At 43.6% G+C, this 19,277-nt stretch overlaps 1 protein-coding gene across 1 annotated transcript in view; it reads left to right on the plus strand.

Annotated features, from left to right (window-relative positions):
• Positions 1 to 19,022, plus strand: part of LRRC63 (leucine rich repeat containing 63) — a 39,777-nt gene extending 20,755 nt beyond the window's left edge. The window contains exons 5-10 of the mRNA XM_054990278.1: positions 2,389 to 2,543; positions 4,275 to 4,373; positions 6,276 to 6,412; positions 13,279 to 13,362; positions 14,818 to 15,054; positions 18,536 to 19,022. Coding sequence (XP_054846253.1) covers positions 2,389 to 2,543; positions 4,275 to 4,373; positions 6,276 to 6,412; positions 13,279 to 13,362; positions 14,818 to 15,054; positions 18,536 to 18,680 — 857 coding nt within the window. The 3' untranslated portion in view covers positions 18,681 to 19,022. The remainder of the gene's footprint in view (positions 1 to 2,388; positions 2,544 to 4,274; positions 4,374 to 6,275; positions 6,413 to 13,278; positions 13,363 to 14,817; positions 15,055 to 18,535) is intronic.
• Positions 19,023 to 19,277: the final 255 nt, after the last annotated feature.

A 19,277-nucleotide genomic window follows, 5' to 3' on the forward strand; every position in this document is an offset into this window, starting at 1 on the left:
GTTTCTGGCAGCCTGTAGTATAAATTAATGAGCCTTATGAAGGTACAACACTTCATGTATCTGATGAAGTGTGCAGTTTGACTAACAAAAGTGTATGTGTGTGTGTGTGTATATGCCGTCAAGTCGTAATTGACTTACGGAGACCCCAGCAAGGGGCTTTCAAGGCCAGTGCCTTCCTCTGCAGAGTCTTCCTCGGTGGTCATCCATCCAAGTACTGAACCTGCTCGGCTTCTGAGATCTGATTAGATCAAGCTATACCCTAGCTGCTTTCCCTCTCCACAAAAACTCATCATGGAATAAATGTTGTTAGTCTGTCTTTGGACTCTTGTTTTATCCGGAGGGAGAAAGACACCCTTCAAATGAACAGCCAACAAAGGAAGAGTAGGGTGGCCAACCTCCAGGTGAGGTCTGCAGTTCTCCTCAAATTCCAACAGATAACAGATATCCCCTAGAGAAAATGGCTGCTTTGGAGGGTGGACGCTACGACTTTATTCCCAGCTGAGGTAACTCCCCTCCCCAAATCCTGACCTTCCCAGATTCTGCTCACAAATCTCCAGGAATTTCCCAACCTGGAACTGGCAGCCCTATTAAAGAGAATCATTGGATCAAATCTATGGTGCAAAGACAGTCTGTTAAGACCAGGAATGCCAAAATGTGCTTATGACTTGTGAACACATTTTATATTTTGGTTAAAGCCAGAGACTGGAGAATGGCAAGCATTCTCCCATCCTTCATGCTGACTTTGGAAAGGCTTGGAAAACAGTGAGACACCTGACTGTTTGCTGAGCTTTCCTGGGTCACAGCGAAACAAGGATGGACTCAAAGCCGAAGGGGTGGGGTAGGCAGGGCTTATTTTGAGGAGGAACATGCAGGAACGCAGTTCCGGTAGTTCTCCAAAGAGGTCACTTGTCAGGTGGCCACACCCACCTGATTTTTGGCCATTTTTGGCTCCACTTTGGCCCGAATTGGGCCAAAATGGCCAGGATTGAGCCTAAAACAGCCAGGATTGGTCCCAAAATGGCCAGGATCAGGCCTCTTATGGGTGGTGGATCACTCTCCCGCTCAGCGGTGGCCCAATTCTGACCCTTTTGGCCCCCTTTTCAGCCATTTTCAGCCCCTTTTTGCCATTTTGGGCCCAATTTCAGCCCTGAACGGCCAGGATTGGGTCCAAAACAGCCAGAGTAGGTGAGGTCAGAGGGTGTGGCATATGCAAATCAGTTATGCCAATGACACACTTCCGGTGATGGCAAAGGGCATGGCATATGCTAATGAGTTGTGCCAATGAGTTCCTTCAGCTCTTTTTCTACGAAATGACCCCTGGGGGTAGGATAGGGACTCGCATCCAGAATCACACTGGGTCTCAAAAGCTCCCCAGGTAACTTCAAAGCTACATGTTACAAAGTCATTGCATCTCTTGAATGTCATGCGTGGTCTTAAGGATTCTGGACCCTGAGTAAAATTGAGCCCACGGCCCAGGTGCAGGACCTCCATCTTCATAGGATTCAACTCGAGCCCACTCTGCTTCAACCATCCAGTCACGGCCTCCAATGTCAAATCAGATATGAAAAAGCCCCTCCTCCCCTTCTCCTAGCAGGGTTGGTGGTAAGCAAATTTTTTTAGCTGGATTCCACATTACTCATAGGTTTAGTGATTCAGATGAAATTGATGAAATATAAGGCCTGGAGCACTTACAGATCTTTGAATGAAAGCAAATGGCCAAATCTCGTTCCCTTTGTTGGATTAAGAATATTATTGCTTTTGCATCTCATTAATTCTCAAGAACCCATGGAGGGGAAGGAACTCCAACGTGGATTAAAGGAACGGTCTTTCATTCTAAAAAGCTGTCATTGATTTGGGCCCAAGGACACTTTTGGGCAGCTTTCCAGAATCTATAGATTGCACTTTCAGTCAGAAGTTAATTAACAGGCTTATGAGGCCATGAACCTTTTTGAACAAGTGCCTGTAAATCTGAGTGCTAGCCCGTACTGTGCTACGTAAAAGGTAGCGTCAGAGGTAAAGCTTAACAATTAATTCTGATAGTACACAAAAAGCTGGCGGAGCACTGTGAGTGAGCTACAGGACAATCACTTTAGTCAGCCCAGGTATGTGTTGAGTAACAGAAACCCATTTTGCTGGTAGAGGCACTTCCCTCAGGTGGCAGGACCTTTCCCCTGAAGCCCCGTCCACTTCTGAGTGACAGCATCCAGGGACGACTGCCGCAGCAGAGGAAAATGCCTCTGCTGCTGGAACAGATCCAGCCATTTATCCGAGGAGCCAGCCCTTTATCCTGTTACATTGCACAAATGTTCATTGCTGTCATCTGTGTTATTTCATTTTAGTGATGCAGCTAGCCTTTTTGCTTAACTATTCATTTTATGTTTATTACAGACATGCCGTTTGACAGTGACAATCTATCTCTTGTCTCTGGTGCCGGGTGCAGGTATCAATTAAGCCCAGAGGACGAGGAAAGGGAATTGTTGACCAAGGCTGAAATGGCAGTTTACTGTTGCCTGATACATAAAAATCTTGGGCTTAGTCTTAAGGTACTTGCACTAAAAGGACGTGTTTGTGCTTGAGTGCGTGTGTATGCATGCACAGGGCTGGTGCATCCATGGCAAACCTAGGTGATCACGTAGGGCACCAGAGCTGGGAGGGGGCGCCACAGGCAGTACCAGCGGTCCACTGTACAGGGCACAGAGGGAGATGAACTGTTGGTCTTCCTATGCATGTCTACTGTGCCTGCTCAATCCTACAATGATCAGTGGGATTGACTCCCAGATAAGCATGCTTTGGATTGCAGCCATTGGAATGAGCCAGTTGATGTTTCATTAGATATATGTATGTAGGGCGAATTGTTTGCCTAGGGTATAGTTTTCCTAGAGCATACGATTGCCCCCATTAATCACCATTGTTGCCTGAGAAAAACACTGCCGGCTTCTGTGCTGGTATGTCATTTCTGAGTACAACCTGGAAGTAACAATGGGTAATCTAGGAATCACCAGAAACTCTATGGTAAAACCTACATGCCCCCATGTCCCTGCTCCCTCAACCATGTTGCCAGGCTTGGCCTGGCAATCCTACTGGGGCATCAAAAGCCCTTGGGCCAGCCCTGTGTATGTGTTTCCCTCCACAATCACCTGTCATACTAGCAACCTGATTTCCACAAGCCATTTTTTTCCTAATCAAAGAGCTTACGGGGGCCTAAAATGGGATTTCCATTGTGTATCCACTATGCCTTGGGGCCAGTGATCTATGGGCACAAGAACTGCAGATCTTTCTCTTGTTCACCTCCTTCCTGTACTCCATTCCAGCCACGAGATAGTTAATTCTCAGGATAGTGGAACCTTCTTGGAATCAGGACAAAACTCAATGTGAAGTTCGTCACATGATCACCATGGGAAACTTGCAGCCATATGCCAGGTGGAAGCCCCTGATAGGAACTGTGCTTAACAGAGCCACGGGAGTCCCATTTCTAGATAGGCCATGGCATGGGAGGATGAGGGACTCCTACCTTTTCTCCTGAACAGTTTTCCTGACCCAAAATGACACTGGAGGTAGTGGTGTTATTTGCCCTTTCAAAGGGCTGCATGTGTAAGCATTTAGTGTATGTGCAGCCACGCAATAAGTCAAATAACTGTCTCCAGGCCATTTTGGCTTTGGAAACTGGCATGGGGGGACAGGTAAGGAGCCTCTTCTTCCCTCTCGCTGCAGCCCTGATCTGAATTAGGCCCTTGCACCAATTTTATATGATCTTATCACCAGGGACGTGCAGCTACAATATAGCTGCCAATCCTCTTCGGGAACTTGTGTAAAGTGTCGTGTCTAGTTTGGCCCTAATAGTCATGTGGGTCAGGGGCTGCCCTAAAGAGAGGGAAGGGACCAAAATCACCATTCCAGCTCCTCCGCCTTTGATTAGTGGCACTGCACCCTCAAAAGAACTGGGCAATTTCATCCCCTTTCCTCTCCCAAGTGCCATCTTCCCACAGAGCCCATAACCCTGGGGGGGGGCGGGGGCATCAGAAAGGATTTGCATCCATCAGTGCCTTCTGCTGCCTTATCACTGGGTCCAATCCAATGTCCCCTGTATTTTGGTCCCTGAAAATAAGAATCCAGCAACTATCTCAATATAGTGTTAATATATTAAAGGAATGGGTTCAGTAAGGCATCTTCGCTGCACAGATTTTCATATTCCCCCCTCCCTTCCCCAACAGATCTGCTCCTTATTACCATTAATTTATTAGAAATATTAATTGAATGTATTTTTGTTTATTTAGGCATATTTTCTGCCTAGACTTCCAGACCTCTCATCAGTGGCCGACTTTTTATTGTACCTTAATTTGTCATTTAATAACTTACACTTCTTCCCAACGGAGGTGAGTACATGCCTACTGTTTTGCTTACACTTATTTTTAAGATGGTAAATGCTTTGTGCTGTTTATATGCTCTGGCTGGGGGTTTAATGCTCGGGTCTTGTGATTTTTTAACCATTTTTATGGTTAATGTTTTTTCCATGATTTGCTTTGTAAGCCGCTTCAGGTCCTCTGAAAAGGCAGCATAAAAATGTCCTAAATGAACACATACCTACATATTAGAAACAAAAATTAATAGCTATACATTGCCACTGTTACATGTTCTTATGGTGACTCCCTTCAGCAATTTGCAGCAATTTTCATTGACAGCCTTTCACAATCATTGGCTTGCCTTTCTTCAGCTTTCCCCTGCAACCGGAATTTATTTTTTAAAAATGCTACATCAAACCAGCACGTACATGATAGATGTAACACGCATAGAAGCCCTGTTCAGTCATTATATTTTTGGCACTCTTCCCTCATGTAGAACACGCTACATGCAATCTTCTCAAATATGTGCAATCACCATTTTCTGCATTAGGCATGAACAAGTACCCACAGGAAGTCAGGGCTTTTGACCACACGTAGCAGTTGCTATTGAACTCATTATTGAGAACATCACGTGTAGCATATACAAGGAGCTGAAAAGGGCTCTAGTTATGGGAATTTTAGGAATTTGATGGATAGTCTAAATCCTACAATGGATGTCAGGTCTGTGCAATATTCCAGTCTATATACTACATAACAGTACTTCATTTTCATAACTTGTGCCTCTTCCTATGGAAATGAATACAAGGTCAGTCTTTGGGCCTAGCTACGTGGCACACTCTGGCCGATTCCGCATGGCTTACCTGAAGCCAGGACATTGCGGAACATGCTGGCAAAAATGCGGAAGATCGCGTTTTCTCGCGCGAGTTTTGCGCGACATTGTGCAAAAATCGCGCGAGAAAACACGATCATTCGCGTTTTTGCTAGCATGTTCCGCAATGTCCCGCAACGTTCCGGCTTCAGGTAAGCTATGCGGAATCAGCCTCTTTCAAGATCTAGTCAATCAAACAGGTACTGGGAGTTCCATGTTGATTCTTAATTCTCAAGTGCATGAGGTTTAATTTGGAACAGGGCCACGGCCTGTGGGAAGAGGGGTCTTAAGCCTTTTGCCCTGCATCACTTCCCCAAGAGCCATTATCCCCCCTCCCCCTTGAAGAAACTTAGGTCAGGGATAAAAAGAGACCTCTAGAGGTATGTGTGATTATGTGAATGCAGGAATTTGAATTTATCCACTGCCACAGAAATTGGGAGTGGGAAAGCAAGGGCTACTCTGGGTTGCTCTAGCCAGGGCTCTTTCCCTCAGTGAACAATGTGAATTTGAAATGGCCAGCAATCCTAGCATTGTTTCCTTTCTTCCTGCTCTCCAGAATAGCGGTGACAAAGGTACTATCACAGCTGAAGAATGTCTATCCCATTTTTTATTATGCCCTCATTCACAGGCGCTTGGGAAACCGTATGTTCCTTCACTTTGTCTTCACAACATCCCTATGAGGTAAATTAGACTGGCTCAAAGTATGACCATCCAGCATGGCTTTATGGCAGAGTGGGAAATTGTATCCAGGCCTACCCTCCCAGCTCTCTAGCCACCACACTATTTCTGATTCCCTACAACACAGACCCTGACCCAGATCTCATCCCTCTCCTCCATTTCCAGAACCGAATAGTGGGCCTCTAATTGTAACTTTAAAATAAAACATGAAGCCAGTGGCAGTTTAGAGACTAACAGAATTTATTCCAATGTAAATTTCCCTGAGTCAGAGCTCAATTTGTCAGATGTATGAATTCATTCATGAAGTTAATAAAGCTGTAGAAGGACCTGCCATAATATATCGTCATAACATATTTTACAACATTCCCCACATTTGTTTTCCCCCACAGGTGTGTGATATTAAAAACTTGCAAGCCTTAAAGCTCCGAAACAACCCAATCAAATTCATTCCAGAAGATATCAAGAAAATGAAGTGTCTTAAATCCTTGGTCGTATCCTTCAATCTGCTGACTGAACTCCCATCTTGGTACAGTAGTGGTTTTAATTAGTGAATTGTCTGTGAGAGTGGAAATGCATGCTTATGTTCACACACAGGTAGGGTTCTCAACCAACTCCTACCCACCCCACACATGCAAGGATTTTAATCCCTGACCGGTTGCCAGAAAGGTGGCGGTGGGAGAAAACTATAATATGAAGTGTGCCAATTACTTTTTTTAATTTTTTAATCTGAAACAAAATTGAGCATACATGTGCTACTGCGTAGGGGAAACAGGCTGCCTATATAGAAAGGGGTGGGAGGACAAGAATAGCCTTTTGGCTCACAATCATCTTTGGGGCAATATCTGTATCGTTCTGCCAACTGGGCCGTTTCCACACGGCTTACCTTATTCTGCAAAATAGCACAATCTCGCGCGAAATCTCGCGAGAAGACGCTGTTATCGCATCTCGCACGATAACAGCATCTTCTCGCGAGATTTCGCTATTTTGCAGAATAAGGTAAGCTGTGTGGAAACGGCCCTGGTGAACATCCCTATCGGTTACATATCTGCTTACACTTTGTTTCTCCCCCCCCCCCTTTACTCAGCCAGCCAGCCCGGTGCCAAAATAATGGCCTCATCCAAAATTTTCTGAATCTTACTGACTATTGTTAACCTTTCAGTTTGTAATTAGGGTTTGGGTTTGATTTGTTAGCATCCGGATCCATCTACCCGTGTGTTCCCTGTGCCCTGCCTCTGCTGGCTATTCTATATTTGTATATCGTTCTCTCCTGAGGGGTAGTTCGCACTGGTGAACTCTTTTAATTGAGGGCCAAACTACAAGTGATGAATGACACAGGTTGGACACTTGTCAGCTTCCCTCAAGTTTTGATGGGAAATGTAGGCAGCTGGGTGGAATGTTGGACAAGTGACAGTTGAAAAGTCCATTGGACAGCAGTTGGAGAGCCAAGCTGCAAGACCAGGATGCCTACATTTCCCATCAAAACTTGAAGGAAGCTGACAGGGGTCCAACCTGTGTCATTCATCACTTGTAGCTTGGCCCTGAGACGCAGGGCCTGATTCTAATCAGGACCATTGCAGCATGGAGGGAGGAGGGGCTCCTGCCTTCCCCCCACTTGAGGGGGACATATGACCATTAACAGCATTGTTGTTATGGTATATCGGTTAGAGTGTCGGACTAGGATCTGGGAGAACCAGGTTCCAATCTCCACTCTGGCATGGACACTTGCTAGGTGTCCTTGACCAGTCACGCATACTCAGCCTAATCTACCTTACCTGGTTGTTGTGGGGATAAAATGGAGGAGAGGAGAATTATGTAGGCCACTTTGGATCCCCATTGGGGAGAAAGGTGGGGTATAAATAAAGTAAATAGATATTGAATTAACTGTACAAAGAGTAGCCAGCAGTTGGAAGGGGAGGGAAATCATCAGAACAATTGATTTGTGTGAAGAGAGATGAGGAAAGTAAAACGACAATCCCTAAAGGTTAAAATAAATGTTGGATAGGAAAAGAGACTGAAGTGAGTAGTTGCTCAGTGGATGAGTGACTGAAAAGCCCGCTGAGTTCAATACTAGCAACAGGGCTGGGTTTTCTGTGAGGTCCTAAGCTATGACAGGTTTAAGGGGACCCATAAATTCAAACCCAGGATCTTTTGCTAAAGGGATCAGGTAGTTGGTGATTTGAAAGACCTTGACCTGAGAGATCTGGAGAGCTGCTGCCAGCCCGAGGAAACAATACTGACCTCGGTGGACCAATGGCCTGACATAAGGAAATTTTGTGTGTTTGTGAACACATTCGCCCAAAAATGGTACTTTTAGTAAATTTTATGTATATAGAGTCACCTCAGGTCCTGAGATATAGCTTATTTAGTTTGTCATAAATTTAGCTCTGTGACTAACAAAGGCTGCCATCTCTACCCAGACCACGCATTCAGGGAGAAAGATGCAACAGCGATAGTCAAACACAGATTCCTCTCTTGCCTTTTTGCACATGTGTATGGGTGTGAAAATGAGCATGTGGAGAGAGAAGATGCTGTTCAAATAATAAGAGAGAGCTGAAACTCGTAGTCTAGAGAGGGATAATTGATTTACACAGGTCAGTTTATTTTAGTTCTCAACTAGTAGAACATGTTCCACTGGTAGGATGCAGAAGTAGTCCATGTGGGGTGCAGGATTTTCATAACAATTACTAGTTTTACATTGGAAGCAGTGCTGTTCTGCAGTAGAACACCAAGATTTGAGTCCAGCAGCACCTTAGAGAAGATTTTCAGAATATAAGCTTTTGAGAGTCAGAGCTCCCTTCTTCAGATACCTGGTATCTGAAGAAGGGTGCTCTGACTCTCAAAAGCTTATACCCTGAAAATCTTGTTGGTTTCTAAAGCGCCACTGGACTCAAATCTTGCATAACAATTACTAAGAATTCTCCCTCCCTCTATCTCTCCCAATATCCACCTGCAAGTTTGACATGCTCTTGCTGACCTTACCTGCCACCACAGATTATCCATCTGTGACCTTTTGGCATGCTAGTAATAACCTTGGACACTCAGTGTTTCCCCCTAACCCCCTCTTACCCCTTCCCACCAACAGTTGACTTTGATGCGATGCTTCCTGCTGATCCAACCTGTCTGAGATGGCCCATTGTGCTTTTACAATTTACCATAAATGATAAATATAATAACAGAATGCCCATACAAATATCCTTCTCAGAAAAAGTGAACTTTTGTTTCTATCATGGTGGGACCCAGGATCTTTGACAGAGTGATGATGAATGGGACCTAAGATACAAAAAGTTTAGAGTCACTGGTTGAATTCGCAGCAACATATTGTGAAGTATTAATGTTTGGAGTCAGTCAGTTAAACTCAGATTATAGGTGCCAGATTTGCTTACCAAACCTTTGATCCCTTGTTTCAAAATAACGAAAGGCTTTAGTTGGTAAGTGACTCTCTTGTGTCATGTGGTACACAACGAGAAGATCTCAGAAACTAGATGAGTATACTCAGCAACCAAATGGGTTAACTTATTTATTTTGTACATTTTGATGCTGCTTTTTCGCCAGAGAGCTCGGGCTGGTGTACATTACTCTTCTTTCCTCTATTGTACCTTCACAACATCCCTGTGATGTAGGTTAGGCTAGGAGACTGTGACTGGACCAAGGTAATCAAGCGAGTCTCCATGGCAAAGCGGGGAATTTTACCTGGGTCTCCCAGCTCCTACACCAGTACTCTAACCACTACACCAAGCTAGCTTTTGTCACCAGCTGAGGGAAGGCAGTGTTATGTGTACAACTGTGATTGAGGTAATGAGATGAAAGTTTACTGAAGATAAAAAGGCCCATGTAACAGACTTGAGGCAAAGGAGGCCTCCTCTGCTGCAAAGGTCCAGGCATCCATTTTAAAGAGCGGAATGGGAACTGTCCAAAACTCTGTGGGAAGAAACTGCCTTCCTTTTATGTCTAATGTATTACTGTGTGGACAGCAAAGCTGATAATATTACCAGTCCTGGTTAGCGAGGAAGGAATTATGAGGAATCCTTCGGATACCCTATCTGTGGGAAAATATCTCTGGAGATGCAGAAGGATTTGAGTCCGGTGGCACCAACAAGATTTTCAGGGTGTAGGCTCTTGAGACCCAAAGCTCCCTTCTTCAGACACCATCTCTGAACAGGGGAATGTATCAGGAGATATTGGTACAGTTAGTTGTTATTTCTTGTCCCTTTCCACATTCCACCTCCTGTGGTTTGCCTCCCGTCTTTTGATCATCTTTTTGCCTTCGTGACTGTGACACCATATGTTTTCCCACATAAATGTGTGTCATTCCCCACCCCCAGAGTTCCCAAACACTAGCCCCACATTAATGTAACTAGAGATGAGAAGGTGGGAGTCGTGAATATTTTTCCGGAAAAATAGATGCTTACCAGATGGTCACCATTTGCCATCCCCTTCTGTTCATTGTGAATTACCTTACATAGTGCTTTTTAGCCTGCTGTTCTTCAGCTGCTATTTACTGCCCTTCTTGAAAATGGGGACTATAATACCACTGCATCAACCTGCTGGAAAGTTTTTCTATTGAAAATACCCTGGCCACAACCCACCAATCTATATTTTTATATAATGAATAAAATTGTGGTGATAAGACTAGAATTTTAGCTTAGGATTTTAGCATTATACTGATGTTTATGACCCTGACCTGGATAGCCAGATCTTTGAAGCTAAGCAGCGTTGGCCTTGGTTAGTAATTGGATGGGAGACCTCCAAGGAAGACAAGGGTAGCTGAGCAGAGCCAAGCAATGGCAAACCACCTCTGTTAGTCTATTGCCTTGAAAATCCCAGCAGGAGTTGTTGTATATTGGTTATGACTTGATAGCACTTTCCACCACTGATTTTTATGACAATCACTTGCCTTTGTTGACGAAAATTGTGAAAATGACAGTTTAGTTTTGGACCTTATGTAACTCACAAGAATGCATTCTGAGTATGTTTTTGGATATTACTTAGGTTTCCTAATTGCCCATTGTTTATGGCAGACCTTCTGCCCCCTGATGTCTCTACTTGCCACTGCTCAGCTGGGCAGAGGGAAGAAAATGGCAGCAAAATGTGGGATAGGTGATCGGCATCCCTGGCATGATGATACCACTTCTAGTGCAACCTGGAAGTGATGTCATCACATTGGATGATGCTTTAGCATTTGCCCCAAACTCTATGGTTAAACCATAGAGTTTGGGGCGAATGCTAGAGCATCACCCCCAGCATGATGATGTCACTTACAGGTTGTGACACAGGTGGCATCATCATGCTGGGCATGCCAATTGCCTGCCCTCCCCCATTTTAAGTCCCTGCCTCCCCTTCTTCTGCCTGTTGCCTGGCAACCCTATTATTACCTGCCACATAAAACTGGAATAAACATCCATCATAATACCTATTCGAATGGTCAAGAATCCTACTATCAAACCAATTTTACCTTTGAAACCTAGATTTCTAAAGTATCTGTTATTGTGACATTGTCAGGTAAAGAGTAAGAGGGAGAAGCAGGAGCTCTGGAATGAATCTGGCAGCTGATAATTGTCATCTGTTTGATGTCATTACATAAATTAGGAAGGGGAAAACCTATGCTTTCTGAGCATTATAAGGTAATACATTTTACTTTGCTGCTCTGTTCTGAAGTAATTCACTTATTTCCAATGCTGGGACCCACAGCATTTAAGATAAAGTTGTCTGAATTTGGTAAGAAGTTGTTTTACTTCAGTTTAGTTCGCTCTTTCAATCCATAGTTTTCCAGCTGTGTTCTGAAGAACTCTGGGGTTCCTTAGAAGCTTGCCAAGGCTGCTCATTGAGGAGATCAGTAGTAAGCTTTTTCCTTAGAGACAACTTTTCCATTGTTACTGACTGTCCCATAAAATCTACTTTTGTTCAGGGCTGGCTGTGCCCTAGCTGTGTCCATGGCCACCAGCCATATGACCATTTTCGCCGAGGGTGATTTAAACTTTTGAAAACTCCCCCCTTGTTCCAGCTGACCCAAAGTGATGTCATTGGTCCTGGGATTGTGTGCGCACTTTGCGCACGCACATGTGATACCAGGAGCACTACTTCCCGCCAAGAGTTGCCCCCTGTGCTAGCAACCCACTGAGTTCCACCACCTCTTTTCCCAGAAAAAAAGCCCTGGTTGCAACATATATAAGCCAACTGTGCCCAAAGAATTGAATGTGGTTAAAAGAAAAGCAGAGGATTTGGGGGGTATTCTGTTTTACATCAGGAACTAGATTCCATGTGTGTATGTGTGTATAACGAGAACAACTATGACTATGGAATCAGAATTTGAGATCTAGTGTAGTGTAGTGGTTAGAATGTCATGCTAAGGCCTGATGGATCTGGGTTTCAAAGCCCTCCTCTGCCATGGAAGCTTTCTGGGTGCTGTGGGGCCAGCCACTCTTTCTCAGCCGAACCTCACAACAGTTTGTGAGGATAAAATAATAACAACATTTGATTTATATAACGCCCTTCAGAACAACTTAATGCCCGCTCAGAGCGGCTTACAAAGCATGTCATTATTATCCCCACAACAAAACATCCTGTGAGGTGGGTGGGGCTGAGAGAACTCCTAGAAGCTGTGACTGACCCAAGGTCACCCAGCTGGCTTCAAGTGGAAGAGTGAGGAATCAAACCCGGTTCTCCAGATTAGAGTCCCGCCGCTCTTAACCACTACACCAAACTGGAGTTCCTTGGAGGGAATATGGGGGGCAATGTACTCTTGCGTAAAGAATGATCAGATTCTGAGGCGACCCTATCCAGTCGCCTCAGATCCTCCACCTCTGTCTGCTGTAGTCTATTTTGATTGGACCAAGAGTTAGTTCTAAAAGACACCCTCCCTACTACTGATACAAAACAGACAACTGTGCTCACTGTTCCTTATGTAAAGCAAACCTGTAGTTTTTGGCCACTGCTTTGCTCTTTTGAGGCCAACTCCCAAGGTTTTGAAAGAATATTGTGAACCTGTGTAGCCTTTCCCGTCCTTTATTCTTCCCATCTTTTCATTTTTTAGAACACCTTGGGCCATGCTTATTATATTATTATGTGAAAGTGTCCATCTTTTTAACTGAGTTATAGATTAAAAGTCCACAGCAAGTATTCTCTTTATTTAGCATGGCCATTTAAGGCTTGCTAGACTATATGACAGTGAATTCATGAAGTTGCCTTAGACAAGAAAGTCTTGCTCTATCAAGGTCAGTATTTTCTATTCTGACTGGCAAAAGCTCTTGGATCACAGAATTTCACGTGCAACACCTCAGCCTTTCAACTGGAGATGCCAGGGAATGAACTTGTGACCTTCTGCATACGAAGCATGTGTTCTGCCACTGAGCCACAGTAGATGATGCACTGACTTTCATATGCTTACTTCTGTAGGTTGTTTACGTTACCCGATCTTGAATATCTTGATGCTGGCTATAATGAAATTGAACACATCTCAAATGCTATAAGCAATGCCAGGTATATCACATTTTAATTTGCCTACTGTTGCATTTTTGTTCCCTACCAGATTTTCAAAAAAATATTTATTCCATTGCACACAAGGTATTATCTGTGCATTTTCGTTGCCTGATATTTAGTTGGGAAATCTATGGGTTTGCTGGTGCCATTCTATGGGTGTCTTGTTAGCCATGTATCATGGATGCCTTGAACATCTAGAACTTGTACATGTTTGGAGCACTGCTTGACAGCCTGTGTAAAGCAAGGAATGTGGAAAATAACCATCTTAAATCATCCTTTGTTCTGCTACTTTTATGTCCTGTTTTTATGCTCCAGCTGCAGAAAATAATTTTATGCAGTAAGACCAAGAGCATTAAGATATTCTGTGATGTGGCTACAGACTGCAGTCCTCCATGTTCTCTGGCAGAGGTGTTTCCTTGCACACTTTTTAGCTAAAGATGCCAGGGATTGAACTTGGAACAGCCTCCTCCCACCCCCTTCTTGGAAAACTCCGAGTAATCAGAAAGGCGAAGGGAACCCACAATCCAGGCTATGACAATCTGGACTGTTTCATTCTTCACAGCAGCTCTTCTCTACCACTTGTCCTTGCTTTTGGAGCACAATTGTGCAAGCAGTTTTTAAAAACAGCCCACGCTAGCAGATTTAACAATCCTGAAGTGGATTTACAGCCTCCCCAACCCCATTGATTTCAGTGGACTTGGAAAAGTGTAGGAATATACACAGACTTGGATTGCCATGTTTACTCCTATGAAAATGCACTAAGAATAACCATTACAGCAGTGATCCCCAATGTGGCACCCATGGATGCCATGATGCCCACTGATACATTTCCTGGTGCCCCCTTGTTTCTTTCCCATTAACACCTCTTCTCCAAAAAAGAGGAAAAGCCCTGGCTTTGCACCACCTTTGGATCTGCAGAGAGCACTCATTCAGAAATAGCTGCCCTCAGGGCTTTTTTTCAGCGGGAATGCAGTGGAATGCAGTTCTGGCACCTCTTGAAAATGATCACATGGCCGGTGGCTCCACCCCTTGATCTCCAGACAGAGGGGGGTTAGAAACTCTAAACTCTCCTCTGACTGGAGATCATGGGGCGGGGCCACCAGCCATGTCACCATTTTCACCAAAAAACCTCCCCCCTTGTTCCAGCTGACCCAAAGTGATGTCATTGTGCAGTCCTGAGTTCCACCACCTCTTTTCCCAGAAAAAAAGTCCTGGCTGCCCTCATCGTAGGAGACAGCTTGGGACCTTTCAGCTTTTAGCACTTGCCTCCTATGGCAGTCATTTTTGGTGGTGTCTTATATCCTTTCTCAATATTCCGAGTGTCCTCAGAGTCAACAAACTTATGGACCCCTGCCTTATGGAAACCACCCCTACAGCATGTATAACTGCATGTATAAATAGAGATGCGTGCGTGTACATAACTTGTGAATTGTCTGTCGGCCTGTTCGTTTCCAGGAACCTCAAGATTCTCATCTTAGAAGGCAATCTGCTGCATGCTTTGCCTTGTGGGCTTTTGAGCCTCAAGTTGAAACGCTTGAAGGTAGAGAACAACTTCCTGCACCTCCTTTTCTGGAATGAATTCAGATTTCAGCCACAACGACTCTCTGATATGGCTACCCTTTGTTTTGTTCAAAACAACTTGAGGCAAAGGTACCCTGAGATTCCAGAGAACATTCAAAAGTTTTTGCACAGGTAAGAGAGAGGTCTCTATCTCAATCACTCAGGAAATTTTTAGGTGCAATAAAACCTCCTCTAGTAGCGTGATCATCTCAGGCTATACCAGAATTGCAGGTGTCTTTGCCTCAATGATCTAGTATTCTAATAACCAACAATTCAGAATACTGTACAGCTGCATCTGGCAGTTGCAACATACATCTTGCCTGAAACATTGCACCAGATTTATGTGAGTGATACAAATCAGTCTGCAAATTAACTCACGGAGACCGAGTTATTCTTGTCCACAATTGTGTGTCTTGTTCCCAACAACTCATTAATTTTACCCTTTTACCATAAAGAAGACCTTTTCCAAAACACTTGCATGGAAAAGTCATGACTGAGAGCTAAGCTAGACGAGACGAATTACATGAGGCTACTCAGGTGAAGGGAGATGCAATGTTAGCTGGGAAGCGTAGTTTGAATTTCACTTCTCTCTAAAGAGCCTGCAAAGATCGCTCCTCAGAGGGTTTAATTTCACCTCTCTACAGAGCCACAATGATTGCTTCTCAGAGGTTTTGTTAACAATTGACAGCTTTTCATGAGGCAAAAACAAAATTAACAAACTTTCTGAGAAGTGTTCTTTGCCAGCTCTGTAGAGCGGTGAAATTAACAAACCCTTTGAGGAGCAGTCTTTGCCAGCTCTGTAGAGAGAGTTGAAATCCAGACTCAGCTTCCCAGCTAACATTGATTCTGCACACGCTGGATAATGCACTTCCAAACCTCTTTATAGATCATTTGGAACTGATTTTTTTGTGTGCGGAACAAAAAAGCCACCTCAAACGATTGATAAAGTGCATTGAAAGTGCATTATCCAACATGTGCGGAATCAGCCTGTCTCCCTTCACTTGAGCATCCTTGAGTAATCCATCTCATGTAGTTTAGCTCTTATCAGAAACAATGAATAGGTTGATCTTGGACCACTAAAGCTGCTTGCCAGCCCCCTGATTTATACTAACGTCAACACGTAGTTTTTTAATATACTAAATGTTTTGTGATTTGTGTGCTATAGGACCAAAATATTTGTTTTCATTCTACCTGGTAAACACAACAAATAATTTCAAAGCTTTGCATGCTGTTGCATAAATCAGCCCAGTAACCTACAGAAGATATTGTATTTATTTAGATATTTATACCATACTTTTCTCCCCACTAGCAACCCAAAACAGCTTTCTAGACTGTTCCTTCTTTTCTCATCACAACAAACCTATGAATTATGTTAAGCTGACTGACAGAGTGACTTACCCAAAGTCACCCCATGAGCTTCAATGGCAGAGACTGGGGATTCTCACCCAGGTCTCTCCGATTTTAAGTCTGACACTCTAACACAAAAATTTCTTTGGCTCTAGGAGCTATCCCCCCAAAATTAGGCACCAGGCTCATTTTTCAGCCTTCAGGGGTTTGTATTTTAATTGCCATATTTTCAAATTATTGCTACCTAAACATAATCCTAAAATGTGGTATATAAATAAGGGGGTAACCCTGGCTGTCCTCCCAACAAAAATCTAATCTCTAGCCCCAGAGGTCATTTCGTAGAAAAAGAGCTGGGGGAACTCATTAGCATGTGCCACGCCCCTTGACAGCACCGGAAGTGTGTCATTAGCATAGCTGATTTGCATATGCCACATACCTCTGACATGACCTATCCTGGCTGTTTTGGACCCAGTCCTGGCCATTCAAGGCCGAAATTGGGCCCAAAATGGCAAAAAGGGGCTGAAAATGGCCAAAAAGGGGCCTAAAATGGTCAGGATCAGGCCGCTGCTGAGCGGGAGAGTGATCCACCACCTGTCAGAGGCCCAAGCCGGGCCGTTTCTGCTCCAATCCAGGCCAAAACAGGCCCAAAATGGCTGAGAGTCAGGTGGGTGGGGCCACCTGAGATGTGACCTCTTTGGGGGACTGCCGGAACTGCATTCCTGCGCGTTCCCCCTCAAAATGATCCCTATCTAGCCCTAACCTAACTTCTCCCCCCAGAGCTCTATTTAAGTGAGTGTTGGAGCTAGTACAGAATATAACTGGCTTAGAGATAAATTCTTTTTTTTTTTTTTTTATAAATTTTTTTATTTTCATAACTACAAAACACTACACCAGACTATCACAAGGAAAGGGGAGAGGGAAGGGACAAATGGGGGTGGAAAAAGAAAAGGGGGGGGGAATGAACTACAAACACTAAACACTACACTTCAATGTTTCCCTTCATACTGTCATAATACAAAAATAGCTCCATAGAATAATGATGGAGTGGTTAATCATACAGAGAATAAACATTTCAAATTCTGATTAAACTTTCCTCCCCCTTCTAGGTCCCGGACGCAATTCTCTCTGTGCAACCGCTGTTGCGGTGCTCTCCTCCTCCTCCCCCCCCCCCCTCCGGCTCCTCCTTTTCTTCGTTCTCGGTGCAGCAGAGTTCTGGGTTTTTATTCTCAAAATCCTTTAGTTGATCTTCTGATAATATCTTATAGGCCTGATCTTTATATCTGAACCATATTCCTTCCGGGAATAACCATTTGTACTTTATTCCATGGTCCCTCAGAAGAGCTGCAAACTTTTTATATTTAAAACGCCGTTTCCGGACTAGAAATGGAACGTCCTTCAAGATCTTGACTTTCAAACCCATAAAGTCCAAATCCGCATTGTATGAGTTATATAGGATGGTGTCCCGAATCTTTTTAGATGAAAAGTCAATAATGATCTCACGAGGCAACTGTCGCTTTGGCTTAGAGATAAATTCATCTACCACCACTGAATGGTATAAAGTTAACATATAAACAATAACAAAAACTACATGCATATGCATTTTTATGTCAAAGAAAAATATATTCTGATATGGAATGATAAAAGCTTTGTACTTCTACTGAGGATTGTAGAGAGATGCAACAATAAAGTCACTACTGATAAATCCTAGGCACCCCAAAGAAATTTATAGGCACCATGGTGACCTGGCATCTGGGATTTGTTAAGCCCTGCACTAGGAGAATCATTAGGCAAGGGAGTCATTGTGTTTCAGCTATCACATGAGCAATATGGGGATGTTCCTGGTTTATCTTGGGTGGTTATTAGGTTTACTGGAGTAATTTATGTGGAGTCTCTAAAGCATTACATACTAGGAATTGTAGGTTGGATCCTATGATACATTTATGTGAGAAATAAAGTATTTCTCCTAGTGGAGGAGCAGGAGGGATGAATCCCCTGTCCCAGTGCAGATTTCCACGCTGTGTCCAGCACTGTTCCTGAAAGTCTACTGAACTTCGTTGGCAGCATTTAGGGAAATAGGAAAGGCAATAAAGTTCCCATCTGTGAGCAGATTGTTGCCTCCAACGATATATAAAGACTAGATAATAAAATAGCATCTTCTAACGTAAATTAAAAAAAAATAAACTGCTCTTTCTTTCTAATGGGACTCAGCAGTTATTTCAGGACTGATGTAAAGGATGTGTCACCTTTTACTTTCTCCCTGTTTTAGCTGTGGTACTTGTGACTGCTGCAAAGGACCTCTGTACGGTCATGGCTTTGGTTTCCTTCGTATTTATCGGAACACCTTCGGACTTCGGCTTCCTTATCTTTTTTCTGCCTGCTCCATAGCCTGCTACGCAAAGTTTGTCACTTGAACTGTCTTGAACATAGTGGATGGCTGGCCTTTCATGGATCCCTCTTTGCAGCAGCTGAGCTGGTAATCTGCTGAATAAAGAGTCAACCATTGCTCTGCCTGCACATCTGACTCTTCTAAGAATTCCAGGAATACCACTTTGCTCACAAAATCACTTGGAATATATGACGTTTATATTTTAATTCCTCGAGCTTCTTTGTTTCATAAGCCTAAAATTGGTTTGTTATGAGACAACCCTTGCGGTGTTTCCAAAGATCCCGTTCCTTGTAGATGCACTTTTCCGATGTAAGAATCACCAATGTAACTAATAAACAAAAGTAACAAATTCAGACAATTTGTAGTTTAGCCTTGAAAAGAATCCACACTGACAGTTAGTTAGAATAACCAGTTGGTAGAGACAATCATAGTTTTACCATCTTGATTTTAGTAGGGTTAAGTGTATTAACAAGCTTACATTAAGCAGACTTGTACATGTACATGATGTTGTTTGTTGCCTTTCCACAAAGAACAAAAGAGAGTAGTATTAAGATGTTTGATGACAATATCCTGCAATAAACTATAGCCTGGTAGCAGCTCATTCCCATGTCCATCATAATAG

The sequence above is a fragment of the Eublepharis macularius genome, chromosome 1 (assembly GCF_028583425.1).
Source record: "Eublepharis macularius isolate TG4126 chromosome 1, MPM_Emac_v1.0, whole genome shotgun sequence".
NCBI classification, from domain to species: Eukaryota; Metazoa; Chordata; class Lepidosauria; order Squamata; family Eublepharidae; genus Eublepharis; species Eublepharis macularius.